The sequence below is a fragment of the Pan paniscus genome, chromosome 19 (assembly GCF_029289425.2).
Source record: "Pan paniscus chromosome 19, NHGRI_mPanPan1-v2.0_pri, whole genome shotgun sequence".
NCBI lineage: Eukaryota > Metazoa > Chordata > Mammalia > Primates > Hominidae > Pan > Pan paniscus.
In genome coordinates this window covers 20,814,072-20,838,052 of record NC_073268.2, presented here as the reverse complement: position 1 = coordinate 20,838,052, position 23,981 = coordinate 20,814,072, and the positions used below count along the sequence as shown (strand labels likewise).

At 55.0% G+C, this 23,981-nt stretch overlaps 2 protein-coding genes across 29 annotated transcripts in view; one reads left to right on the top strand and one right to left on the bottom strand.

The window, feature by feature from the left end:
• Nucleotides 1-1,162: 1,162 nt before the first annotated feature.
• G6PC3 (glucose-6-phosphatase catalytic subunit 3) lies at nt 1,163-7,175 on the top strand. Of its 4 annotated transcripts, XM_057300310.2 has the most exons (7): nt 1,619-2,079; nt 2,465-2,648; nt 4,991-5,097; nt 5,511-5,601; nt 5,800-5,918; nt 6,141-6,282; nt 6,511-7,175. In XM_057300310.2, exons 4-7 carry the CDS (start codon nt 5,531-5,533, stop codon nt 6,872-6,874), a joined length of 696 nt encoding a protein of 231 aa, XP_057156293.1. In that variant the 5' UTR covers nt 1,619-2,079; nt 2,465-2,648; nt 4,991-5,097; nt 5,511-5,530; the 3' UTR covers nt 6,875-7,175. The 4 variants fall into 4 exon arrangements, with proteins under 4 accessions (XP_024781834.1, XP_003805932.3, XP_054957743.1 ...); XM_003805884.7 differs by lacking the exon at nt 2,465-2,648 and having other exon boundaries at nt 1,180-2,020; XM_055101768.3 differs by lacking the exon at nt 2,465-2,648 and having other exon boundaries at nt 1,569-2,079.
• A 1,950-nt stretch (nt 7,176-9,125) lies between these two features.
• HDAC5 (histone deacetylase 5) overlaps nt 9,126-23,981 on the bottom strand; it is a 45,747-nt gene continuing 30,891 nt past the window's right edge. For 8 of the 25 annotated variants that reach the window (XM_034941746.3, XM_034941748.3, XM_034941747.3 and 5 more), the window contains 22 exons: nt 23,858-23,972; nt 23,443-23,573; nt 23,148-23,294; nt 22,939-23,051; nt 22,467-22,598; nt 22,037-22,259; nt 19,275-19,486; nt 18,306-18,590; nt 17,391-17,556; nt 15,844-15,977; nt 15,378-15,498; nt 14,623-14,672; nt 14,363-14,470; nt 13,583-13,638; nt 13,403-13,490; nt 11,574-11,693; nt 11,212-11,309; nt 10,918-11,036; nt 9,976-10,109; nt 9,627-9,711; nt 9,332-9,497; nt 9,126-9,247 (listed from right to left, as the gene is read on the bottom strand). In XM_034941746.3, the coding sequence (XP_034797637.1) occupies nt 9,208-9,247; nt 9,332-9,497; nt 9,627-9,711; nt 9,976-10,109; nt 10,918-11,036; nt 11,212-11,309; nt 11,574-11,693; nt 13,403-13,490; nt 13,583-13,638; nt 14,363-14,470; nt 14,623-14,672; nt 15,378-15,498; nt 15,844-15,977; nt 17,391-17,556; nt 18,306-18,590; nt 19,275-19,486; nt 22,037-22,259; nt 22,467-22,598; nt 22,939-23,051; nt 23,148-23,294; nt 23,443-23,573; nt 23,858-23,972 (2,843 nt within the window). In that variant the 3' untranslated portion in view covers nt 9,126-9,207. The remainder of the gene's footprint in view (nt 9,248-9,331; nt 9,498-9,626; nt 9,712-9,975; nt 10,110-10,917; nt 11,037-11,211; nt 11,310-11,573; nt 11,694-13,402; nt 13,491-13,582; nt 13,639-14,362; nt 14,471-14,622; nt 14,673-15,377; nt 15,499-15,843; nt 15,978-17,390; nt 17,557-18,305; nt 18,591-19,274; nt 19,487-22,036; nt 22,260-22,466; nt 22,599-22,938; nt 23,052-23,147; nt 23,295-23,442; nt 23,574-23,857; nt 23,973-23,981) is intronic. The other 17 variants (XM_034941751.3, XM_063599009.1, XM_063599010.1 and 14 more) reach the window with 4 other exon arrangements.

Here is a 23,981-nt window from a genome sequence, read left to right as displayed (position 1 = left end):
ACTCCATCCTGGGGGACAGAGCGAGACTCCGTCTCAAAAAAAAAAAACTTCCTGGTGTTGGAGGTATTAGTATAATCATTGTAATAGGAATAAAAATTCTGTTCACTACAAAGGCAATAAACGAAGATTTATATCCAGCTTCCCTCCCTTACACCTTTTTTTTTTTTTTTTGAGACGGAATTTCTCTCTTGTTGCCCAAGCTGGAATGCAATGGCACAATCTTGGCTCACCACAGCCTCCACGTCCTGGGCTCAAGCGATTCACCTCTCTCAGCCTCCTGAGTAGCTGGGATTACAGGCATGTGCCACCACACCCAGCTAATTTTGTGTTTTTAGTAGAGACACGGTTTGATTTCTCCACGTTGGTCAGACTAGTCTCCAACTCCTGACCTCAGGTGTTCCACCTGCCCTGGCCTCCCAAAGTGCTGGGATTACAGGGGTGAGCCACTGTGCCCAGCACCTTTTTTTTTTTTTTTTTTTTTTTTTTTTGAGATAAGAGTCTCGCCCTGTCGCCCAGGCTGGAGTGCAGTGGTCCCATCTCGGCTCACCGCAACCTCCGCCTCCCGGGTTCAAGCGATTCTCCTGCTTCAGCCTCCCTAGTAGCTGAGACTACAGGCGCGTGCCCCCACGCCCAGCTAATTTTTGTATTTTTAGTAGAGATGGGGTTTAACTATGTTGGCCAGGCTGGTCTGGAACTCCTGACCTTGTGATCCGACCGCCTCGGCCTCCCAAAGTGCTGGGATTACAGGTGTGAGTCTCCGCGCCCGGCAAAAAAAAAAAAAAAAAAAAAAAAAAAAAAACTTTTCAAGAACAAAGTTGATTGAGGTAGGAAGAAACTAAGGAGACACTGTTCAACAGTATTCTAGGCAGGACCTCGCCTAGAATAGCTGAGATTTCTATTTTCTATGTGAGTTCCCCCAGATGACTGTTTCAAACTCTGTCGCGGGTGTGTGCCAATCCTCTTCCCATACCAACACTGTTACTATCTCTTGGTTTCATCTGCCTAAGAAGGGTTTTGGATGGCAGGAGGATGGGGGTGGGGGAAGCAAGGGAAGAACTGGAAGGAAGTGTGACTTTGCGCTATATGTGAGAATTCGCCTTTTTAGGGAAGACCCCTCAAAATCAAGAGACTTATCTGTCAGCCTCCAGATTAATAGCAGGCGAATTAGAAAGGGGGAGTCTTGAGGCTGGGGAAGAAGGAGTGAACTGATTAGGGGTGTATGCAAATTTAGGATCCGGCTTCAGCTCCCAGGAGGAGGGGCTGTCTGCAGCCTTTTCTCCAAAGGATCTCAGATTTATTTATTTTTTTGCTGGGTTTTTTTTTTGGTGGGTATTGGTGCTGGAGAAGAGAGGTCCGGTGGGGAAAGAATCCCGGCCCTGGAGATTATATATCCGCCTTCGCATCAGCGGAGCAGGGACGCTGGGAGCGCGCGCGGCCCGCCGGCTAGTCAGTCCCCTGACCCGGAACCGCACTGGTGCCGCCGCTAGCCGGCTGCCCACGTGCCTGCAACAGTGGCCACGTGGGGCCCTGAGGAAACGCCTTTACAAAGGTTTGTCCCCTGCGCTGCCCAGTAGGGAGGAAAACCGGAGGAGAGCGCAGGAGGAAACAGTACCGGCTGGAGGCCGGTCTTGCAGGAGCGGGGGACTGCCGGGGGCGGGGCTTGGTGGTGACCGCTGGCGGGGCGGGGCCTTGGGCTCAGAGGGGTGGGCTTTGGAGATCAGAGGGTCGACGCTGCTTCGTTGCCTGGACTCTTTGGTTTCCGCCCTGGAGCAAGCCGGGGCCTGGTCGTCAGCTGGGCCGCCATGGAGTCCACGCTGGGCGCGGGCATCGTGATAGCCGAGGCGCTACAGAACCAGCTAGCCTGGCTGGAGAACGTGTGGCTCTGGATCACCTTTCTGGGCGATCCCAAGATCCTCTTTCTGTTCTACTTCCCCGCGGCCTACTACGCCTCCCGCCGTGTGGGCATCGCGGTGCTCTGGATCAGCCTCATCACCGAGTGGCTCAACCTCATCTTCAAGTGGTGAGACAGAGAAGCCCTCCGGCATCCTGGTCCCCACCCCCGAGGGCCCTGAGTCATGTGTAAGCCCTGGTCTCTTTCAGCAACTGTCTCAAGGGCCTTCCCACCCCTACTCTGTAGTCCCTGATTTTTTTTCCCCTTGAGCATCTTTGTGCAGCTTGGACTCAAACCTCAGAGTCCAACCATCCTACTCGTTAGACCAGTGTTCTTCAAACTGGTCTGATGGAAAAATCACCTAAGGGGCGTGTCTAAAATGTAAATATCCCATCCTCATCTCACACTTACTAATTTAGAAACTCCAAGGGGTTGGGAATTTATTTTTTATTTTTTATTTTTGGTTTATGGGAATTCATATTTTAACAAATATGGTGATTTAAGTAGTGGAGAGTCCTACCTCTCAACTCACTTTTTCATTCATCTATTCATTCATTTGCTATAATTTTTCAGAAGCATGCTTTGTGCTGGGCATCACGGTAGCTGCTAAGGACAGAGACACCTTGCAGATTAAGGTGTGGTCCCTGGACCATGCCCAACGGCATAGGCAGCACTTGAAAACTGGCTAAAAACGCAGACTCTCAGGCCCCGGGCCAGAGCTACTGAATCAAAATCTGCATTTTAACAAGGTTCCCAGGTGATTCCCTGTGCGTACGCAGTAAAGTTTGGGCTAAAGCACTGCTTTCCAGGGAACACTTTCTCTTCTTTCTCTTTCATTCACCAGTAGACTCTTCACACTGAGACTTAGAAGCCAGGAATCCCAGGGACATGGGTGGAGGCCCTGTGGCCCCTGGGGCTGGGCATGCAGCCACACCTCCCTTCACCTCAGCCTCTGTTGCCAGATCCTCAGCCTGAGGGAAGGAAGGGAGGCTCATAGGAGGTATTTCAATGAACTGGAATGACTTGCTGAAAAACAACATAGAGTTCCCCTCCCTTCCACTCTTTTCCACGAGGGCCTCATCCTTATGTAAAGGGAACCACAGTGATCTGTTCACTTCTTTCTTGCCTAATTGCCCTTTGCTTTGTGCTCTCCTCTCTCAAAGTCTGTATAAGCCTCCCCCTCTATTCCTTGTCCCCCAAAGATCACAATCTCCTTCAGACACTATTAATGTCCCCCAAGTGGCAAAGTCCCTATTCATTTTCATTTTCTTTTTTTTTTTTTTTTTTTTTTGGAGACGGAGTCTCACTCAGTCGCCCAGGCTGGAGTGCAGTGGCGCAATCTTGGCTCACTGCAAACTCCGTCTCCCGGCTTCATGCCATTCTCCTGCCTCAGCCTCCCAAGTAGCTGGGATCACAGGCGTGTGCCACGACACTCGGCTAATTTTTGTATTTTTAGTAGAGAAGGGGTTTCGCCTTGTTGGCCGGGCTGGTCTCAAACTCCTGACCTCAGGTGATCCGCCCGCTTCAGCCTCCCAAAGTGCTGGGATTATAGGCGTGAGCAACCTGGCATTCTTTTTTTTTTTTTTTTTTAATTCTTTTTGAGATGGAGTCTTGCTCTGTTGCCCAGGCTGGCGTGCAATGGCATGATCTTGGCTCACTGCAACCTCTGTCTCTCAGGTTCAAGAGATTCTTCTGCCTCAGCCTCCCCAGTAGCTGTGATTATCGGCACCCCCACTACGCCCGGCTAATTTTTTATTTCTAGTAGAGACAGGGTTTCACCTTGTTGGTCAGGCTGGTCTCAAACTCCTGGCCTCAAGTGATCCACCCTCCTCTGCCTCCCAAAGTGCTGGGATTACAGGCGTGAGCCACCGCGCCTGGCACCCCCGTTCATTTTCTGTGTGAGCACTTGTTGTATATATACTAGGCTCAGTTTTCAGAGGGGAGAGGCAAGTGCCTTCTGTATCTCCCTCCCCAGCACGTGGCTTCCTGCCAGCATCTCTTTTGCTATCCCATCTTTTCTCTTTCTGGCCACAGCAGCCTCTTCATTGTGTGGTTCCCAGGGCCTAGCCAAGCACTTGCTAGACCAGAGGATTTTGACATTTTTTTGTCCTCCTTATTCTTTCTCAGACTTCTCTGTCCATCTCCCACCCCCATTTTCAGACCTGAGAGGCTCACCTAAATAATTTAGGTGTGGATAATTCAGGCTGTAACTGGGGACATGGAGGCAGGGGTAGCAGGACGGTTAGTGAGGGCCTGGAGGAGAGAGCTGGGTCCTAGACTCTCTGTGGATGATGAGAGCTGGCCTTGCAGTGAGAGGGGGTAGAGTGGGACGGCTGAGTATCTCAGAGCACACACACGGCTTACCACAATCTCTTGCCTCTGTATCAGTTTTTTTATTTTATTCACTTTTTCTTTTTTTGAGACAGGATCTCACTCCATCACCAGGCTGGAGTACAATGGCACAATCACAGCTCACTGCAGCCTCAACCTCCTGGGCTCAAGTGCTCCTTCCCACTTCAGCCTCTGGAGTAGCAGGGACTACAGGCGCACCCCAAGATGCCTGGCTAATTTTTGTATTTTTTGTAGAGATGGGGTTTTGTCATGTTGCCCAGGCTATTCTCGAACTCCTGGGCTCAAGTGATCTGCCCGCCCAGCCTCCCAAGTAGCTGAGACTATAGGTGTGCACCACCACTCCCAGCTAATTTTTTGTTTTTGTTGAATCTGGGTCTTGCTATGTTGCCCAGGCTGGTCATGAACTCCTGGCTTCAAGTGATCCTCCAGCTAAGGCCTCCCAAAGTACTGGGATTACAGTCATGAGCCACTGTACCTGGCCCCAGACTAGTTTTTAAAAATAGTGTTTCCACAGGCTGAGGGTTAGGAAAAAAAAAAGAAAAGAAATAGTGTGCTTTCTTTCTCCTGTTCTAAGGTAGAAAACCATGGCAAGGTATCCATGGATACCTTGAGAGCAGTGGACAGAATCGTAGTCCCTTTTTGACTTCACCCCTCAGGCCCTCCAGAGTACTCTGTGTCCTGCCCACCTTGTACCCCCGCTGGCTGTGTGTGCATGTGGAAAGTCATCTTGCATCTGTTCTCTTCCAGGTTTCTTTTTGGAGACAGGCCCTTTTGGTGGGTCCATGAGTCTGGTTACTACAGCCAGGCTCCAGCCCAGGTTCACCAGTTCCCCTCTTCTTGTGAGACTGGTCCAGGTGGGAAGCCTCAAACATTCTCCCTTTCCCAATGTGGTTAGGGTTCGGGTGAACATTTCAGAGTACTTTTCAGCCTGGGTGGCCCAACCAAAGGACCAGCCTCTCAATTACTGGCCCAGAGAACAAAAGAACCCCAGGGAGACCAAGCTGAGTTATGGGAGAAGGGCACTCATGCTATGTACCAGCTGCCCACCTTGTATAGAGGACAGCCAAGAGACACAGATCAGGACAGAAACCTGAGCACAGTGACCTCAGGTGGCAGTAAAAAGGCCTCAGAGCAGAGCGAGTTATGAATCAGTGCTGGGGAAAAGCTCTTCTCAGCCAGGAGAGGCAGCTGTATTATTGAGGCATCACCAGGGGCCCCGGGGTTCTGCCTCCATCTTCTCACCACGAGCTTCTGGATTTGCTGGCAGGCAGCCCTTCTGGACACTGCATGATCACAGGAGCAGCCCTCTGGCCCATAATGACGGCCCTGTCTTCGCAGGTGGCCACTCGGGCCCGCAGGTATACCCTTGGCATTGCCCACCATTGGGAGCAGGGGTGATGGCACCCTGTACCTAATAGACCCAGCAGCATGGCAGCCTGGGAGCTGGAGTTTTGGGGACCCTAGGTTGTGTGGTTCAACCATGGAGTACCTGGGTGCTGCAGGAGGCCAAGCTGTGTATGGACACGCTCTGAGCTCCTTGCCTCTCTTCTTTCTAGCCGCTGGGTAAGGGTGATGCCTAGCCTGGCTTATTGCACCTTCCTTTTGGCGGTTGGCTTGTCGCGAATCTTCATCTTAGCACATTTCCCTCACCAGGTGCTGGCTGGCCTAATAACTGGTGAGCAACTGGGGCAACGGGGTGGACTGAGAGGATGCCTTTGGCATTGGGAGGATCAGTCTAGGATCTTCCCATCGCTCCCAGCTTCTGTAGAGCCCACCCCAGAGGCCCCCCGTTATGTCTCAGTTTATTCTCTTGCCAAGCTGCACTGCAGCTGGGGGTCGGGGTGGGGAGGGTCATATCCCCAAACTCCTTGAAGCTGTTGTCACTCCACTCTCCTAGGCGCTGTCCTGGGCTGGCTGATGACTCCCCGAGTGCCTATGGAGCGGGAGCTAAGCTTCTATGGGTTGACTGCACTGGCCCTCATGCTAGGCACCAGCCTCATCTATTGGACCCTCTTTACAATGGGCCTGGATCTTTCTTGGTAAGTCTCGCTTTGAAGCCTGGGCAGGCTGGGCCCTGTCCTATCTCGCCTGCACCTAGCCTCGTGTGTCTCTGGTTCATTATAGCTAAAAAAGGACACATTACCTATTCACATAGACCCTCACAGGCACAAAACAGAACATGGGAGTGGGCCCCAAGGGCAGATGGCCAAGAGCCAGTGGCCTTCTACGTTCCAGCCTCTCCTGGCAAGAACTCTTCTTCCCCACAGGTCCATCAGCCTAGCCTTCAAGTGGTGTGAGCGGCCTGAGTGGATACACATGGATAGCCGGCCCTTTGCCTCCCTGAGCCGTGACTCAGGGGCTGCCCTGGGCCTGGGCATTGCCTTGCACTCTCCCTGCTATGCCCAGGTGCGTCGGGCACAGCTGGGAAATGGCCAGAAGATAGCCTGCCTTGTGCTGGCCATGGGGCTGCTGGGCCCCCTGGACTGGCTGGGCCACCCCCCTCAGATCAGCCTCTTCTACATTTTCAATTTCCTCAAGTACACCCTCTGGCCATGCCTAGTCCTGGCCCTCGTGCCCTGGGCAGTGCACATGTTCAGTGCCCAGGAAGCACCGCCCATCCACTCTTCCTGACTTCTTGTGTGCCTCCCTTTCCTTTCCCTCCCACAAAGCCAACACTCTGTGACCACCACACTCCAGGAGGCAGCCCCATCCCCTTCCAGCCCCTAAGTAGGCCCTCCCCTCCCTAAATCTGCTTCCGCACCACCTGGTCTTAGCCCCAAAGATGGGCCTTCTCTCTCCCAGATAAGTTGGTCCTCCCTCTGCCTTTCCTCTCAAGCCCCCAAAGAGCAAAGGCAACAGCAAGACCAGCGGGTTCTTGCAACACTGTGAGGGGCAGCCAGGGCGGCCCCAATAAAGCCCTTGAATACTTTGAGATTCCTTTCTTGCCTATGCGCACATCTCCATGGGCCTTGCCTGTGTGTGCACAAGTGGAACCTTTGCCAGGCTGCTCCAGTAGTCTCTGTGCCATCTCCAGCCCTGTTTCCAGGGGCAGAGAGGCAGGAAAGGAGAGGGCTGTAAACTCAGGTGAGACCTCTCAGCCCTGGGTCCCCTGCCTCATCACTGCCTAGGCCACATGAGAGGTCCCATGAGATGCTGTGACTATATTCAGTGTAACCCTGTCTTTTCACTTACAGGACAGATCTTGCGCCCCAACCTCCAGTTTCCTAAATTGGCTTCTAGTCCAGGGGCTGGAGAAAAGAGTAGTGTTTTTGGCTAGGAAGGAGGATGAGAACCTCTACTCCATTTGGGAGCCCAGAGAATAGAGACATTGGCCCCAGAAGGCACTGCCAGAAACAAGTTTATTTACACAAGGACACACAGTGTAACGGGTTACAAAATACTTAACTGAAATCCATATCCAGGGAGACAAAGCAAGGAGTGGGTTTACATGAGAACCAGACCAGCCACAGGGAGAGAGTGGGTAAGGGGCCGGGAGCCTGGGGCTCAGCACAGAGAGGCCTAGTACACTGGGCCTAGCTAGCCCCATCCCCATCCCCCAGGAGGATCTAAAACAAACACACAAGCACACTATGAACCGATGGTGCTGGGACTCCTGCCCCTCCCCTGGCTCCCTCAATCCTGCTCAGGCCCCCATAAGATAATAAATATGTAAACAGATTGGTGGGGCCCTGGGGATAGGAGGAGAGAAAGTATATGTGGTACTGGGGAGGAGGAGGAAGGAAGAGTCAGCCCCCTAGGAGCCACTTCCCATCTTTGGTTTCCTACAGGCTGGATGGCATCCCCTGGAAGCCTTGTAGGCCCACAGCCCCTGGCAGGGCTCCTGGGAAAGAGAAGGGACAGCGCCCAGCCCCCTCCTGGTCTTAGCTCCCTTGGGCTGGTGGTCAGCAAAGGGAGCCCAGAAGGTATGGAAGCTCCAGCTGAGAGCCGACTCCTGGATCCCTGGGTTCTGGCCTTACCCCTTCTAGAACCTCCATTCTCACCATCCCCAGGATCCAAAGCAAAAGGCCCCAGGAGGGAGGTGAGCCTCTGCCCCTTCTCCCCGCAGCATGCTGGATGGCTGGGAAAATCTGGTCCTGACAGCAGGGGGGCTCTCACCAGCCTGGAGCCCCTCTGCAGGGACCACCTTCTCCCCTTGCCCAGGCTGTGCCAGCAGAGGGGCAGGGAGGCCATCCGAGTAAGGTGGGGAGCAGACCTGGTTCTGTTACTCCTCCTGGCCCCTGAGAACCCAGGAAACCAGTCCTCTCCTTCCCCACACACTTTCACCCTCTCAGCCCCGGGGAAGGGGAAGTAGGCTGTGAGGAGTGTGAGGCAAGACAGCCCTCCTCACAGACTGCAGGCCACAGCTTGGGCACCAGCCTCCCATCAGTGCTGAGACCAAGAGGAAGGAGGAGGAGAGGGGTCTGTGCAGAGATGGTGAGGACGAAAGAAGGGGAAAGGGTGGAGAATCGCAGGGTGGGTGCCCACCTCCCCTCCACTCTGCATCTTAAAGACAGTAGTGGATCCTCCAGATCCTCCCGAGGCTGGAGAAGGGAGGAGAGTGAAATTAAGGCATTTCCCCCCAAGTCAGCTGAAACCAAGGCACCGACTTCCCGTTCCCTCCTCACTCAGGGGGGCCCCAGAACTGGAGAGTACTGTCTGGGCCCCCGTGCCCACCTTGAGCTGGCCCAGGCTCCAAGGAGGAAAAGGACAGAATGCAGGAAAATGGGTGGAGGGACACATGGGACAGGGCTGGGAAGACACCACCACCCCCTGCAGAGGGAGCAGGCTTCTAGAGCTGAGGTGGAAGCCACAGGGCTGGGGGCCTGAGGCAGCGTAGAGGAACAGGAGGGGCAAGGCTGAGAGACCCACACGGCACACCTTGTTGAATGTGTGACTTTTTGTTTTTAATAGAAAAAATAAACAAAATCACAATGGTGAAGCCCAGAGGGATGGGGGCCGGGGCGTCACAGGGCAGGCTCCTGCTCCATGGGCTCCTCTGCCGGCCTGTGGGGCAAGCACAGGGGAGGGTATTGAGTGGGGCGCACCAGCAGGGGTGAGGGCAGAGAGGTGGTGCGGGTTGCTGCTTACCTGGGGCTGTGTTCCCGGGCTGCCGCAGCCTGGGCCTGCTCGGCCCCCACCGACAGCAAGGCCATGGCGCTCACAGTCTCGGCCTCCTCGGTCTCACCTGCTTGGGCCTCTCGCAGGGACCGGCCCAGACCAGCGGCGAACTTCTGCACACAGCTCCAGTGTTTGCCTGTGGACGAGAGACAGGCAAGGGGTCAGGGAGGGCAGAGGACACCCACATGAACAGTCCCAGTCCTGGTGCTCCCACAAGCTCCGTGCCCCCTTGGCAGCCTGAGCCCCTCTACGTGTCCTCACGCACTCTGGATCTCGATGACTTTCTCTAGCGTGGCCACTGCGTTGATGTTGGGCTTTTGCTGCAAGACTGCCTCATCCAAGGGCTGCAGCTGGCAGGGGAAAGAAGAGAAGGCTTAGGGTGGGGAGTAGGGTTGCCATGCATACCCCTCTAACTGCCCCACTCAGCCCCAGATATCCCTCACAACAGGGGCAAACATGGCCTTTTTGGACAAACCCATACTCAGAAAGCCTGGCCATTAGCTGTTCCTTAGGACCAAGGAAAAGCTTCCTAAGGGGCTCCCAGTGCTGGCTGACCCCTTGCTGGCCCCTCAGCCCTCTGGCCTGCCACCTCCCAGCTCCTTCCCACCCCTTACCTCTACACTGAGCAGAGCCGAGACACAAGCCTCAGAGGCATCACAGATGGCGGTCAAGTCATGGCCTCCCTCCAGGGCCAGCACCACCCGGCCCCCTGCCAGGGTCATCAGCTGCCTGGTCAAGTGGCCAAAACCTTTGAGGATGGGTGAAGGGAGGAAGAAGAAATGGCGAAAGGTAATCAATTCAAGAGCCAGTAAGAGGAGAGAAAAAAGGCCAGGCGCGGTGGCTCATGCCTGTAATCCCAGCACTTTGGGAGGCCAAGGCGGGCAGATCACAAGGTCAGGAGTTCGAGACCAGCCTGACCAACATGGTGAAACCCCGTCTCTACTAAAAATAAAATAATTAGCCGGCCATGGTGGCACGCGCCTGTAATCCCAGCTACTTGGGAGGCTGAGGCAGGAGGATGGCATGAACCCAGGAGGCGGAGGTTGCAGTGAGCCGAGATCACGCCATTGCACTCCAGCCTGGGTGACAGAGTGAGACTCCACCTCAAAAAAAAAGAAAGAAAAGGAGAAAAAAAGAAACACGAGAGGTGGGACAAATAGCACAAAATGTGATGGGAGATATAAACCCAAATATATCCATAATAAAATACAGCATCAGTGGACTAAATGCCCTATCACAGTCAAAACATTAACAGACTGGCTGAAGACTCCAATGACAAGGAGCATCACTGAAACACCAGGGACCAACAAGCCCATCTCTACAGCTCCGGCAGGATACATCCTCTATCCTCTGCCACCCCACTGCCACCTCCTATCCCCTCAAGGCCGGGGTTGGCAGAGGACAAGTTGGGGGAGTTACCAAGATGATTCCAACTCTAGGCCCTGCCCCCTGCTTTCCCCGTCCACTGCAATATCAGTCTGTTCCCTGCCCCATGCCCCACTGGACTCGATATCCTCACTGTTTCACTTCCTCCCTCAATCCCCCAGCAGGCTTACATCTGGCGGTGACAGAGTAGCCACCCAGAGGAGACAGATGTCCTTCAACAGCATCAAACCCGGCGGAGACTAGGACCACATCAGGTGAGAACTCGTGGGCAATGGGCATCACCACTGTCCTGCAAAGGGATGGCCCAAGCTGAGCCCGGCAGATGACCAGGCCAGGCCTCGCCCCACTGTTATCCTCCCAGAGACAACCCCCTCTACCCACACTGAACTGAGTGCCTTCTGCCCCTCCCACTGCAGGGCCCAGAGGGGCTCCCGTTGACTACCATGGCCCTTTTCAGTCCCTACCTGAAGGCTGTAAGGTACTCCACGTCTCCAATGGGGGGGTCCACACCTCCTGTCCATGCCACGTTCACATTGTACCCCACGCCTGGTCCTCCACCAACCTGGCACCAGAGTTGGGGAGAGGGCTATTCTCACCACCTGGGAATCCCAAACATTGCCCCTGCCCTCACCCCTGCCTCCAGATCTCACTCCACTGACCTCTGCTCTGCCTGGAGGGGCAGTCAGATCAGTGTGGTCCTCCCACTAGGAGCCCAGACTCCCCATGTACCAACACCACCATGGGCCTCCGTGGCTCCCTGCCAGGTCCCATTGTGCCACCTCCCAGAGGGGCCAGGAGGGTCTGCATTTACGCCCAGGAGCTGTACCTCTTCAGGAGCCCCAGAGCCTGGAAAGAAGTTCCCGTTGTCATAGCGATGCAGAGAGATGTAGAGCACAGAGGGGTCATTGTAGAACGCCTGCTGGGTGCCATTGCCATGGTGAATGTCCTATGAGGGGAGGTAGAAGCATCGGGAAAATGGCCCGCGCTCTGACCCAATGGTCAAATTCCACCTGTCAGCTGAGCACTGTAGCTCATGCCTGTAATCCTAGCATTTTGGGAGGCTGAGGGCTGGGAGGATCGCTTGAGCCCAGGACTCCACCCTTGGCCACAGGGCATCCATATTCTGTTCACAATGGTATTGCACACCCCACACTTCTCTAACTAGGTCTGAGCCTCTGTGGGGTGGCACTGTGTAGGTGATATTCAAAACCATGGGATAAATGTGGCATATCTCCCTACAGAACCCATTCCACTTCACAGTTTTGGGGAAAACATTAAGGTTAGTAGGGAATTTAAAACAGGCAGATGAGATTCTTTCTTTTTTTTTTTTGAGACCAAGTTTCACTCTTGTTGCCCAGGCTACAGTGCAGTGGCATGATCTGGGCTCACTGCAACCTCCACCTCCCGGGTTCAAGCGATTCTCCTGCCTCAGCCTCCCGAGTAGCTGGGATTACAGGCGCCCACCACTATGCCCGGCCAATTTTTTTTGTATTTTTAGTAGAGATGGGGTTTCACCATGTTGGCCAGGCTGGTCTCAAACTCCTGACCTCAGGTGATCCACCCACCTCGGCCTCTCAAAGTGCTGGGATTACAGGCATGAGTCACTGTACCCGGCCTTTTTTGTTTTCCTTTTTCTTTTCTTTTCTTTTTTTTTTTTTTTTTTTTTTGAGACAGAATCTCACTCTGTCATCGAGGCTGGAGTGCAGTGGCATGATCTTGACTCACTGCAACCTCCACTTCCCAGGTTCAAGGAATTCTCCTGCCTCAGCCTCCCCAATAGGTGGGATTACAGGCTCCCGCCACCACACCTAACTAATTTTTTTGAATTTTCAGTGGAGACAGGGTTTCACCATGTTGGCCATCCTGGTCTCGAACTCCTGACCCCAAGTGATTCACCCACCTTGGCCTCCCAAAATGCTGGGATTACAGGCTTTGAGCCATTGTGCCCAACCACAAGCACATAAGATTCTGAAGGAGGATCCAACATTTACATGAATTTTTAAGCCAGAATTGGGCTTCCAAGAGATTTTGTCCTTCCTGAGGCTTGCTCCTGGCTACTTCCCCAGCTCACAGAGAGTGGCGTGTGCCTCTGCCTCCACCATTAGGAGCAGGGTTTGGGAAGCATCCATGGTAAAAAGAGCAGAGTGCTGGGGCCAAAAGCCTTGGTCTGAAACCCAGTGCCGACATCCCCAGCTGAGTGGCCTTGGGTAAGTCACGCAACAACACCTTTGTTCACAGAAATGGACATCCTCGTTCTTACTACTCGAGGTGGCCATAAAGTACTCATTGGGTTCCTGGTATACAGTCTGCTCCTAATTGTAGGGGGTGGGAGGAAATATCGGCTACTAGCAATGGCGGCAGCGTCACTACCGTTCAAGGTAGGAAATCCCCTTCGTTGCTTGAAACTGCAACGTGAGGGCCAAGATGGAACAGGAGCTAAATGTCTTTCATAGTTGAGGAGGGAGCCCTGTTGGAATGTGACGTTAGTCATCCGGCAGGAGCCCCAGCGCCCTTCCTTCTGCACCCACACCCAGCACCCGAGGATGAGGACGACTGGGGTGCTTGAAGGTGGGGCTGGGGGAGGAGACTTCCTGAAGGCTGACCCTGGTCCTAGCTCTACCCGCCCCTGCCCAGCCCCACCAGCTCACTGCCTACCCAGTCCACGATGAGGACCTTGCCCACGTTCAACTTCTGCTGTAGGAGTTTTGCGGTGATGGCTACAGAGTTGAAGAAGCAGAATCCCCTGAGGAGGGGAGAAAAGGGCAGGAGGTCAGCCTCAGCATGACGTTTGCAAGAGACAGGAAGGGGCGAGGGCAGAGAATCTAGGGCACTCACATGGCTGTGGATTCCTCGGCGTGGTGTCCTGGGGGCCGGATGATGGCAAATCCATTCTGAAGAGGTGCAGGCAGAGGTGAGGGACAAGATCCAGGCAGGAAGGCCGTGGAGGGGGTAGCACAGGACAGAAGCACAAGCCAGGCAGGGAAGTGAACACAAACCAGAAAAGCAGATCCATATGTTTAACGCACAATTTTGTTGGGGTTTCTTTGTTTTTTTATGGGTTTTTTTGGAGACAGAGTCTTGCTTTGTCACCCAGGCTGGAGTGCAGTGGCGCGATCATGGTTCACTACAACCTTGGCCTCCCAGGCTCAGACAATCCTTCCACCTCAGTCTCCTGAATAGCTAGGACTACAAGCACACACCACCACACCTGGTTAATTTTTTGTAGAGACAGCGTTTTACTATGTTGCCCAGGCTGGTCTCGAACTCCTGGGCTCAAGCTATCTGCCCACCTCGGCCTCCCAAAGTGTTGAGATTACAGGTATGAGCCACTGTGCCCAGCCTCAACGGACCATTTTGAATGCCAACCATGAGGCTTGAGCAGGCAGACACTATTTCTGCCTCGAGACACCCACGAGAGCACTGGGCATTAGTATCTTTTTGTTGGTCCCTCATAACCTGAATTCCCAGCTGGCAACTCCTTCCCACCCTGGTGCCTGAGAGTTGAGCTTGCAAAGGACAGTGCCTCACTGAAAGGATCCCAAGGCTGCCCCTGTCCTCTGCCTCTGAGGAGCAGGGCCATGCCAAGGGGCACCGAGGTCACAAGCACACGCTCACCTTGAGCTCTCCTGCAGCCACCTTGAAGGCCAGCTCCAGCAGGCAGCCCACTGCCATGCGCACAGCACTGGAGGAGTGCATCTCATTCCACACGGTGTCACTGTCCACCTGCAGGGCAGGAGAGCAGGTTTCAGTGTGCCCCCTGCAGGGCAAGAACAGGGGAGGGCACCTGGACAGTGGGCCAGCGGCTGTGGTAGGCAGGGAAGAGACAGACCTAGGAGAGCCGCCCGCCCACCCCCACTGCTGTACGCCCTACTCACCCCGATGCCCCCACAAGGCAGCACAGCATACATCTTCTGGCTGATGGGGCCTGCATGGAAGAGGAATAGAGCTACTCTAGAAGTGGCCTCGGGCGGATCACCTGAGGTCAGGAGTTCGAGACCAGCCTGGACAACATGATGAAACCCCATCTCTACTAAAAATACAAAACTTAGCTGGGCGTGGTGGCACACACCTGTAAACCCAGCTACTCAATAGGCTCAGGCAAGAGAGTCGCTTGAGCCTGGGGAGACAGAGGTCGCAGTGAGCTGAGATTGCACCACTGTACTCCAGCCTGGCCAACAGAGCAAGACTGTCTCAAAAAAAAAAAAAAAAAGGCACCTCAACTGCCACAGGGCTACAGGCTTAGCCACCAAAAATGAGGGCTCAGACCCAAGTACAAGACAGGCCTCTGCAGCCCACACCAGTTGGAAGCAGTCAGTCCTCTGTCCTTGGGGACGTCCTACCTCTGGGGGCAGGTGGCAGGGAGAGAGGAGCATGATAAGCCGCGGAGGAGGGGAACAAAGCAGTTCCCCCAACCGAGCACTTCCATCCTCCTGCACCGCGCCCCACAGCATGCTCTATTTTAGTGGCGCCCTCTGGAGGTGTGTGACGTGATAATTGTGCCACCTCTGCCGCAGCAATGCCCTATGCCCATGGGGACAACCCTCCTAGCCTGGCCAGGCAGTCTTCCTGAGAGCCCCCATCCCACCCTGACACTGAACATGCCTGCCCGCCCACCCATGTGCCAGCTCACCGAGCAACTTCTTGCTGTCTAGCTTCTGCCGGTTGAGGGGACTGGTCCCATAGAGCAGGGTGTGGTATTCAGAGTGCACTGTCTGGATCTCATCTAGCGTGGCTTTGCGACCTCGGATCCGCTGCCAGGAGGATCAGTAAGAGGGGTCACACAAAGGCACAGCTCTCTCAGAGCCTCTCTGCCCCATAGCCAGGGCACACAGAGCCACTTCCTGGCCTCAGGAGATCCAAATATTTTCAGAAAGTAGATCCTGGCTCTGTCATGACCTTACTCCCAGATCCCCCCACTCAGCTGGGGACCATGGGGGAAAACAGGCTGCAAGGGATGGAACGGGGTGGTGGGAGAACTGGCCCCGAAGTCTGGGGCTGAAAAGAGGATGAGGAAGAAGTATGAAGAGAGGCTTATCTAACAGGGAAACAAAGGCTGGATTTAAGTTGAGAGCCAGAAGAAGGAGGGGCTCCCTTACCTCGCACTTGCTAAGCAGGCCTGTCTCCTGCAGCCGGGACCAGATGCTCTGGATCCGGCCAGCATGCTCAGGGTGCACGTGTGTGTTCCCGCACATGCACTGGTGCTTTAGCATGAACGTGTCGTAGACCACACCTGGGCCACAGACCTATGTGTCAGCCAGCACTGCTCTGGGCCCAGGATCCCAGCCTGGCTACCATGATCCTCAGCAGGGCTCATGGAGCTGTCTCCAACCCCCAGGTCCAAACACCTCCCCATGGCCACCGCAGCCACCCTGCCACAAACCTGCCCCCCTCCTCTCCAGCTTTTTTTTTTTCTTTGAAACAGGGTCTCACTCTGTCACCCAGGCTGGAGTGGAGTGTGTAGTGGTGCTATCATGGCTCACTGCAGCCTCAACCACTGCCCCCACCACCCTGGGCTCAAGCGATCCTCCCACCTCAGCGTTCTGAGTAGGTGGGACTATAGGCACTACCACACCTAGCTTTTTTTGTGTTTTTTTTTGAGACAGAGTCTCGCTCTGTCGGCCAGGTCCAGTGGCACGATCTCGGCTCACTGCAACCTCTGCCTCCTGGGCTCAAGCAATTCTCCTGCCTCAGCCTCCCGAGTAGCTGGGATTACAGGCATGTGCCACCACGCCTGGCTAATTTTTGTATTTTTAGTAGAGACGGGGTTTTACTATGTTGGCCAGGCTGGTCTCGAACTCCTGACCTCAGGTAATCCACCCACCTCAGCCTCCTAAAGTGCTGGGATTACAGGCGTGAGCCACTGCACCCAACCTATTTTTTATTTTTTATTTTAAAGAGACGGGGTCTCACTATGTTGCTCACGTTGGTCTCAAACTCCTGGGCTCGAGTGATCCTCCCACCTTGGCCTCCCAAAATGCTGGGATTACAGGTGTGAGCCACTGCACCTGGCCTTTCCTCTCCAGCCTTTGCCCCCTCTTGACTCCTCCTGAAATTCCTTTGCTCCATTATTGCCTATCAGAAGCTTCCCTGCTCCTCAAGCCCCAGCAAGGCTGCCCTGGACACTCGCATGAGTCTGATCTCTGCCAGCTGTGCCTCCTCAGCTGCACCCTTCTCACGGCACCTCCTGCTTTCCCCCTCCTGCCAAACCCCTGTGTCTTACTCTCCACTGGTGATACAGGGCCACCCTCAGGCACGTCTGTGTCCCCCCAGAGCCCAGCCTGTGGCAGCTTCATAGGAAAGAGGACTCTGGTCTCATCCCAGACCTCACAGGGAGAAGGAAGGGAAGGTAGAAGGTCAGGGCCCAACAGGGACAGCAGGCTCTCTCTACCCAGCACTTCAGGCTGTGGGGCAGTCCTTCCTTCAGCGGGGTGAGAAAGATGCTACCCACTCTCCCGGCTGAGGCAGAAGGCCCTGCCACTACCATGAACAGCTCTGGGGTACAGGGAGAGAACGAAGGCCTGTGTCCCCTCCTTTCAGGGTGCCTAAGGGGCCCCAGCAGCCTCTTCCCCCTGCCATGGGGCAGACACCACACACAGGCCCTCTGGTGCCTGGCAGAAGGACCTAACAGTTGGTGGGGGCTCACCTGTGGTGAAGAGGTGCTTGACGGGCTGGTCTGGGGGGCTCTTCATGCCCCCAGGGGCAGCAGGGGAGGACTGGGTACGGCCCAGGGCCTGGTGGGGCACAGTGGCCAGGCTGAGGGGCGCCTGGTACACCTGCAAAGGCTGCAGCGGCTGGGCATCTGAGAACAGCTGGAGGGGAGGAAAATGGGAGGGGGCCTGGGTCAGACTCAGCCAGGACAGGGGTGAGGGCAGGCCCTGTCAGGGCCTCCAGTGGGGCCCCAATCCAGCCCTTTTCTTCCAAGTCTCCTCCTTCCCCCACCTCCTCCCACTTGCTCCCTCCAGGGACAGGAGACACATCTCCTCTGAGATGGGGAGGGATGGGGGAGATGTGATGAGTCACATCAAAGAGTAGCATTGAGGTAAGAGGCTGGGAGGGGTGGGGGCGGGGGCGGGGTGGGGGCGGGATGAGTCAGGCCCGGAGGGCTCGGCTGTGTCCGCAATGAATGGAGTGCCAGCTAGGCGCGAGGCAGACAGTAGTAACAGCGGGGGCGTGTGTGTACACACACGCACAGGCACGCACAGGGACCAACGCACAGCCGGCCCTACGCGGGCAGAAACGCAGATACACACAGGTCACGTGTGCACACGTGCACACCCGCACATGCATACACAGACACACAAGCAGAGAGGCAGGCCAGTATCACAGACACAGGGAGGGAACTGGCAGCCTAGGACAGACACAGCTCTGAGATCAACACAAACAGCTCCCCCTTCTCCCCACCGGCCTCCTTCCCACTCCCCTTTTGCTCTCTACAGAAAGCTGCTCCTGCACAGCCTGGAAACTGCAGATGGGGGAGAGGGAAAGACAAGGGCAGAGGCAGGGGTGGAGAAGGACAGAGGGGTGGTAACCAAGGACTGGGACCAGGGACGGGGCTCACTTTTTTGTATCCAGCACCAGGCTCCTCCAAGTCGGGCCCCTCCTCAGCACCACTCTCGCCCTCCTCGTCCTTAACCTGGATGCAATCCTCCTCCTCCTCCCCATCCTCTTCCTCGTCCTCCTCCTCCAGGTCTTCCTGTGTGCTCTCACTCTCTGTGGAGCCCTCCCGGGGCATGGTCAGGGCTCCCTCCCCCAGCAAGACCTCCTGCTGCTCCGTCAGCTCCTCCTCTGTCTCCTCAGGGTGGGTGGTGGGCTGCCTGGGCAGCTCCCCTGTCTTGGTGAGGATCTGATAACAGAATATGGGGGCACATCAGCTGGGAGTTGGGGAGCAGCTGTGCAGCCTATAACCCAGAACAGTCTATCCTTCCCTCCCTCCCTTCTTCCAGGTAGAGCTTCTATGTGAGTTAGAAAAAGGTGAGGTAGCTCCTCTGAGAGGACTTTTTTTTTTTTTGAGACAGAGTCTCCCTCTGTCGCCCAGCCTGGCATGCAGTGGCGCGATCTCGGCTCACTGCAACCTCCGCCTTCCAAATTCAAGCGATTCTCCTGCCTCAGCCTCCCCAGTGACGGGTTACAGGCGCACGCCACCACGCCCAGCTAATTTTTGTTTGTTTTTTTGAGACGGTCTCGCTCTTGTCACCCAGGCTGCAGTGCAATGGTGCGATCTGGGCTCAGTGCAACCTCCATCTCCCAGGTTCAAGCAATTCTCCTGCCTCAGCCTCCCGAGTAGCTGGGATTATAGGTGCCTACCACCACGCCTGGCTAATTTTTGTATTTTTAGTAGAGATGGGGTTTCACCATGTTGGCCAGGCTGGTCTCGAACTCCTGACCTCAGGCGATCTGCCCACCTCGGCCTCCCAATCAGGCGCGAGCCACCGTGTCTGGCCTGAAAGGAGGACTTTTCTGCCAGCCTGGTACTCTCCTGTGTCCTGCCCCCACCACAGCCCCAGGCCATTCACCTTTCCAGGCTCACCTTGCCTAGCTGTAGCTGCTGCTGCTTCTGCTTCTCCAGGAACTGCTGGTGCTGTTGTTGCATGACCAGCTGCTGCAGGGCCTGGGGACTCTGCGGCAGCGGTGAGGACTGAGTGCGGCTCAGGGGCCGATGCCGCGGGAGCTTGCCTACCGTCCGCATGCTGGTGGCCACACGTTCACCCGTCACTAGTGGGGACTGCCCGTGGAGTGGCACTACAGAGTTGGGGGTGATGACTAAGCACCATTGTCAGGGCACCTGACTGCCCTCCCACCGACCCTGCATCTTGCCCCCACAACCCCCTCTGGAATATCACCACCTATATACTCAGGAAAAACCCTGGGGGACCTGAAGCACCCTCCACCCAAACCTGAGCTCCATTCTTCCTCTTCCCCATGAATGAAGAGTTTCACAGCTCTAAGGTACCACCTCCAGCAAGCCTTCCTGGATTCACCATCTTTTCCCTTCGATTTCCTTAACTGAATAAACTGAGTATACATGTAGTCTTGAGCCCTCTGAACGAACAATGACTTGTTCTCCCCAAGTGCAACAAGGCCTCCCTGAACATGGATCCTCCCCGTGGATCCTGCCAGGCTAGGAAGCCCTAGGGCCAGGATCATGTATCTTTCAAGCAGAACCTCTTCTGGTGCCAGGGCTCTTTAGACAGCCCTGGTACTTAAGGGCTGTCTAAAGTTGTGCTGTCTAGTCCCATAGCTACTAGTTACATGTGACTGCTGAGCCCTTGCACACAACCTGTCTAAATTGAAATGTGATATAAGTGTGAAGTATACACTAGATTTCAAAGACTTAGTATGAAACAAAAACCAAAATATCTCATTGGTAACTGCATATTGGCCAGGCACAGTGGCTCACACCTGTAATCCCAGCACTTTGGGAGTCTAAGGCGGGGGGATGGCTTGAGCCCAGGAGTTCAAGACCAACCTGGGCAGCTGGGTGCGGTGGCTCACACCCGTAATCCCAGCGCTTTGGGAGGCCAAGGCAGGTGGATCACTTGAGGTCAGGAGTTCAAGACCAACTTGGCCAACATGGTGAAACCCCGTCTCTACTAAAAATACGAAAATTAGGCCAGGCGCAGTGGCTCACGCCTGTAATTCCAACACTTTGGGAGGCCAAGGCGGGTGGACCATCTGAGGTCAGGAGTTCAAGACCAGCCTGGCCAACGTGGTGAAACTTCTTCTCTAATAAAAATACAAAAAATTAGCCAGGCATGGTGGCACATGCCTGTAATCCCAGCTACTTGGGAGGCTTAGGCAGGAGAATCACTTGAACTCGAGAGGCAGAGGTTGCAGTGAGCCAAGATCTTGCCACTGCACTCCAGCCTGGGCAACAAGAGTGAAACTTCGTCTCAAAAAAAAAAAAAAAAAAAAAAATTAGCTGGGTGTGGTGGCACACGCCTGTAGTCTTAACTACTCAGGAGGCTGAAGCAAAAGAACCACTTGAAGCTTGAACCCAGGAGGTGGAGGGTGCAGTGAGCAGAGATCCTACTACTGCACTCCAGCCTGGGCAACAAAGTGAGATTCTGTCTCAAAAAAAAAAAAAAAAAAAAAGGATGGGCATGGCGGCTCACACCTGTAATCCCAGCACTTTGGGAGGCCGAGGCGAACGGATCACCTGAGGTCAGGAGTTCGAGACCAGCCTGGCCAAGATGGTGAAACCCCAGCTCTATTAAAAATACAAAAATTAGCCAGGCGCGGTGGCAGGCGCCTATAAAAAAAAGAGAAGCAAGTGGAATTAATTTCACCACATATATTTAACTCATTATATCCAGAATATTACAATTTCTGTAATACATATGCAGTTATTCTTTCTATTTTTTAATTTTTGTAGAGACAGGATCTTGCTATGTTACCCAGGCTGGTCTTTTTTTCGAGACTGAGTCTCGCTCTGTCGCCCAAGCTAGAGTGCAGTGGCGTGATCTTGGCTCACTGCAACCTCTGCCTCCCGGGTTCAAGCAATTCTCCTGCCTCAGCCTCCCAAGTAGCTGGGATTACAGGTGCCCGCCACCACGCCCAGCTAATTTTTGTATTTTTAGTAGAGATGGGATTTCACCATGTTGGCCAGGCTGGTCTCAAGCTCCTGACCTCAAGTGATCCACCTGCCTTGGCCTCCAAAGTGCGGGCTCACAGGCTTGAGCCACCATGTATGGCTCCACTTGCTTCTTTTAATTTTTTTATTTTTTTGAGACGGAGTCTCGCGCTCTGTGCCCCAGGCTGGAGTGCAGTGGCACGATCTCGGCTCACTGCAAGCTCCGCCTCCCAGGTTCACACCGTTCTCCTGCCTCAGCCTCCTGAGTAGCTGGGACTACAGGTGCTCACCACCACGCCTGGCTAATTTTTTGTATTTTTAGTAGAGACGGGGTTTCACCATGTTAGCCAGAATGGTCTCAATCTCCTGACCTCGTGATCCACCCGCCTCAGCCTCCCAAAGTGCTGGGATTTCAGGCGTGATCCACCATGCCCGGCCTTCTTTTTACATTTTTTAATGTGGATGCTAGAAATTACGTATGTAGATTGTGTTATGTTTCTACTGAACAACACTGCTCTGGGATGTGAACGCCAAGGTGGCAGCAGATTTTGTCAAGAACAGTGCCTGGCATCCTGTAGGTATCCCATGTTTCCAGAATGTGGAAGAAATCACTGATGCTGTTGATTCTGCTAAGGGGAACTGTGACAGGGTTGGAGAGTATCCCTAACAGTTGGTCCTGACCTTAGCCCCCTCCCTTGCACAGCTACCTGTCCACTCACCAGCAATGAGGGTACTCTGCTGCCGGGCCTGCTCCAGCAACAGCACATGCTGCAGCAGGGAGGCATGCCCGTGGGGGCTCCCGTCGCCCTCCAGTGCCACGCCCAGCAGGCAGCCAGGAATAGAGGATGTGCTCATGAACTTGCCTGTCAGCGTGCCACCCTGCCGCAGGGACTGGAGGGCCTGCCTCTCGGCCTCCTGCTGTGTCGACAGCTTCGGGGAGGCCTGGGGGGTGAAGGGAGGGGCTTATACAGCCTCAGTCCTGCCAACTTTGGACTAGCATCCCGATCTACCCACTATCTACCCCCCAAGCTCTGGGTAGGGCCAACAGATCTCCCTTAGGGCCTTGGAAGGGGAAAACACCAGCTGGGGGCATGCAGGACCTGTGACCTCAACACCAGAGGGAAGATGGGGTATATGCCCTGTACTTACAGTGAGGTGTGAGTTGGTGACAGTGACCGTGGCCTGCAGCCCTAGGGAGATGTTGGGCAGAGAAGGAGACGTGTAGAGGCTGAACTGGTTGGGGGAGCTGTCCAGAGGGAGGGCTCGGTGCTGAGGGAGCATCTGGGGAGCAGTCAGAAGAGACAGGCATGAGAGTGCACAAAGGGGAGGCAACAAGGGAGGGCAACCTGGGGCCAAGGCCAAGGTCTCTGAATGGTGCCCAGTTCCCTCTACCCTGAGCTCCCACTGAGGGAGACTGAGCCATCAGGGCTCTTCATAGTCCTGTGGGACAAATTCCCCTTCAATGCAATTAAGTCCAAACAAGGATCCTCCAGCCTATTCATGTGGGCAGAGAGGTCTCTGCTGGGCACTCAGGCAGACAGACTGGAAGGAGCTGCACTCTTTCTTCCATGGGAAGGAGCAACTCTGTCCCCGCCCCACCAGCCCCCAGCCAGGCCTGTACCTCAGTGGGGATGTTGGGGACTGAGCCAGTAAAGCCATTCTCAGCGATGGTGCTGTGGGAGCTGTTGGGAGAGCTGGGGCCGGAGCCGGGTGCGCTGTTACACACGGACGACGCTATAGGAGAAGTGGCTGTCACCTGGGCCTGCTCTGAACTACCCCCAACCCCCGATTCCCAGACCCTCAGAACAGGTACATGAGAGCAGCCCTTACCCCCAGGCCCGGCACCTGTGATCTCAACAGCTCTCTTCTTAAAGGTGCTAATAACAGTCCCATCCTTGCGACGCAGGAGGGGACTGCTTCTCCGCTCGGCCACCTTCTGTTTTAGCCTTGAACGCACTTTCAAGTTGGGTTCAGAGGCTGGAGAGAAGGTAACCGAGGTTCAGATACGCGCACAGCAGCACACATCTGCAGCTGAGCCCACTGGGGTCAGGGCTGACACTGCCACAAGCCCACCTCTGCCTCCCAGGAGCCATATTCTGGGAGGCCAGGTGGGGGACTCACTCACCTGTTTTGCGGAGGGGGAAGTCGTCTCGACTGTCGTAGGGCCCAGGCAAAGGCAGTTTGTAGGAGGGAGGCGTCCCAGGGGGGCCGCTCTGGGGAGGGGAACTCTGGTCCAAAGAAGCATGGTGGGCTCCCCTGGGGTGGGGGGGGGTGGGGATGGAAGCAGATCTAGGTTATCACCCAGTCTGCTGGACCTGCCACCTGGCAATCTACATTTATGAAAAATCGTTTGTATATAGGAAGAGGACATGGATCTTGGGGAAGGAATGAGGAAATAAACCAGGGATGGGGGTCCTGTCTCTAAGGAGAGATTGCAGGGCCCGTATATGGGCACAGGGAAGAAGCCCCTTGCCATCCTATAGCCAGGCAGCCCCTGAGCGGCTCACCTATGCCCACCCATGCCTGCCCAGGGCCATTACCAGCATTTGGGGTGCTGTGGGAGGGAATGGTTGAGGCCGCCTGGTGTGGGCTCCTTTGACTTCGACAAGAGGAATTCCTGGAGCCTCAGCTTTACCTCGGTGCTGGCAATGGCACCTGCAGGAC

Coding starts and splice junctions, on each gene's coding strand:
- G6PC3 (XM_003805884.7), top strand. CDS start 1,803: ATGGAGTCCACGCTGGGCGCGGGCATCGTGATAGCCGAGGCGCTACAG. Junction 2,021..4,990: donor CTCAACCTCATCTTCAAGTG/GTGAGACAGAGA, acceptor GTTCTCTTCCAG/GTTTCTTTTTGGAGACAGGC. Junction 5,098..5,510: donor TTCTTGTGAGACTGGTCCAG/GTGGGAAGCCTC, acceptor ATTTGCTGGCAG/GCAGCCCTTCTGGACACTGC.